At 58.5% G+C, this 1604-nt stretch overlaps 1 protein-coding gene across 1 annotated transcript; it reads left to right on the top strand.

The window, feature by feature from the left end:
* Positions 1–6: 6 nt before the first annotated feature.
* On the top strand, positions 7–1593 carry LOC110392018 (E3 ubiquitin-protein ligase HUWE1-like; the record flags this gene model as incomplete). Its single annotated transcript, XM_021383959.1, is given in 2 exon segments — positions 7–1342; positions 1460–1593. Coding segments are annotated over 2 exon segments (167 nt in total), but the record flags the coding sequence as incomplete, so codon positions are not given.
* Between the last annotated feature and the right edge of the window lie 11 nt (positions 1594–1604).

The raw sequence follows: 1604 nt of genomic DNA, 5'->3' as shown, positions 1-1604 counted from the left end.
AAAGTTGGGAGGAAAATGGGGCTGAGATGCCAGGAATGGGAGCAGGGCTTCAAGAAATAATGGGGATGAGCCCCCCCCAAAGTAAGGCAGAACCTCTGGAAATAGGGCAGAAAATGGGGCTGAGCCCCCCCCCCCCAAAATAGAGCAGAGCCTCAGGAAATAGAGAGGAAAATGGGGCTGAGCCCCCCAGAAAGAAAGCAGAACCCCAAGCAATGGGAGCAGAGCCCCAAGAAATAAAGCAGAACCTCAAGAAATGAGGTGGAAAGTGAGTCTGAGCCCATAATACTAGAGGAGAAAATGGGTTTCGGCCCCCAAAACAGAAAGCAGATCCTCAAGCAATGGGTCTGAGCCCCCCCCCAGAATAAATCAGAGCCTCGGGAAGTGGAGCAGAAAATGGGTCTGAGCCCCCAGAAATAAAGGAGAACCTCAAGCAATAGAGCAGAAAATGGGTCTGAGCCCCCCAAAATAAAGCAGAACCTCGACAAATGGGTCTGAGCCCCCCCAAAAGCAAAACAGAACCTTGAGAAATGGGTCTGAGCCCCCCAAAAGCAAAGCAGATCCTCAAGCAACAGGTCTGAGCCCCCCAAAATGAAGCTGAACCTCAAGCTATGGGTCTGAGCCCCTAAAAACAAAGCAGAGTCTTAGGAAATAAAGGTGGTAATGGGTCTGAGCCCCCCCCAGAAAGAAAGCAGAACCTCAAGCAACAGGTCTGAGCCCCCCAAAACAAAGCAGAACCTCAGTGGGTCTGAGCCCCCCAAAACAAAGCAGAACCTCAAGCAATGCGTCTGAGCCCCCCAAAATGAAGCTGAACCTTAAGCTATGGGTCTGAGCCCCCCCAAAACAAAGCAGAACCTTAAGCTATGGGTCTGAGCCCCCCCAAAAAGAAAGCAGAACCTCAAGCAACAGGTCTGAGCCCCCCAAAACAAAGCAGATCCTCAGGCAACAGGTCTGAGCCCCCCAGAACAAAGCAGAAACTCAAGCTGTGGGTCTGAGCCCCCCAGAACAAAGCAGAACCTCAAGCTATGGGTCTGAGCCCCCCCAAAACGAAGCCACTCTGGGTCTGAGCGCCCTGTCCCCCCCTTCCCCCCCCCCGCAGACGCTGTCCCACGAGCCCAAGGTGCTGCAGGAGGGGCTGCTGCAGCTGGACGCCGTGCTGTCGGCGCTGGAAGCCCTGCACCGCCCCATCGAGGCTCCGGGGGGGTCGGTGCTGCTGCGGGAGCTGGCGGGGGCCGGCAGCGTCCCCGATGCCACCCTGTCCGCCCAGGCCACCCCGCTGCTGCACGCCCTGACGGCCGCGCACGCCTACATCATGATGTTCGTGCACACGTGTCGCGTGGGGCAGGTAGGGAGGAAGCGGGGCCGGGGAGGTTATGGGGGTCGGGGGGGGTCATTGCGAGGGTTGGTGGCATCTCCTGGTTGCCGTGTGTGTCCGTCCCGTCCCCCCCCCCCTGCCCTGCAGAGCGAGATCCGGGCCATCTCGGTGAACCAGTGGGGCTCGCAGCTGGGGCTGAGCGTGCTGGGGAAGCTGAGCCAGCTGTACTGCTCGCTGGTGTGGGAGAGCACCGTGCTGCTCAGCCTCTGCACCCCCAACAGGTGAGCGGATT

This window comes from Numida meleagris, unplaced genomic scaffold, assembly GCF_002078875.1.
Source record: "Numida meleagris isolate 19003 breed g44 Domestic line unplaced genomic scaffold, NumMel1.0 unplaced_Scaffold760, whole genome shotgun sequence".
Lineage (NCBI taxonomy): Eukaryota > Metazoa > Chordata > Aves > Galliformes > Numididae > Numida > Numida meleagris.
This window is presented reverse-complemented; position numbering and strand designations above follow the sequence as displayed.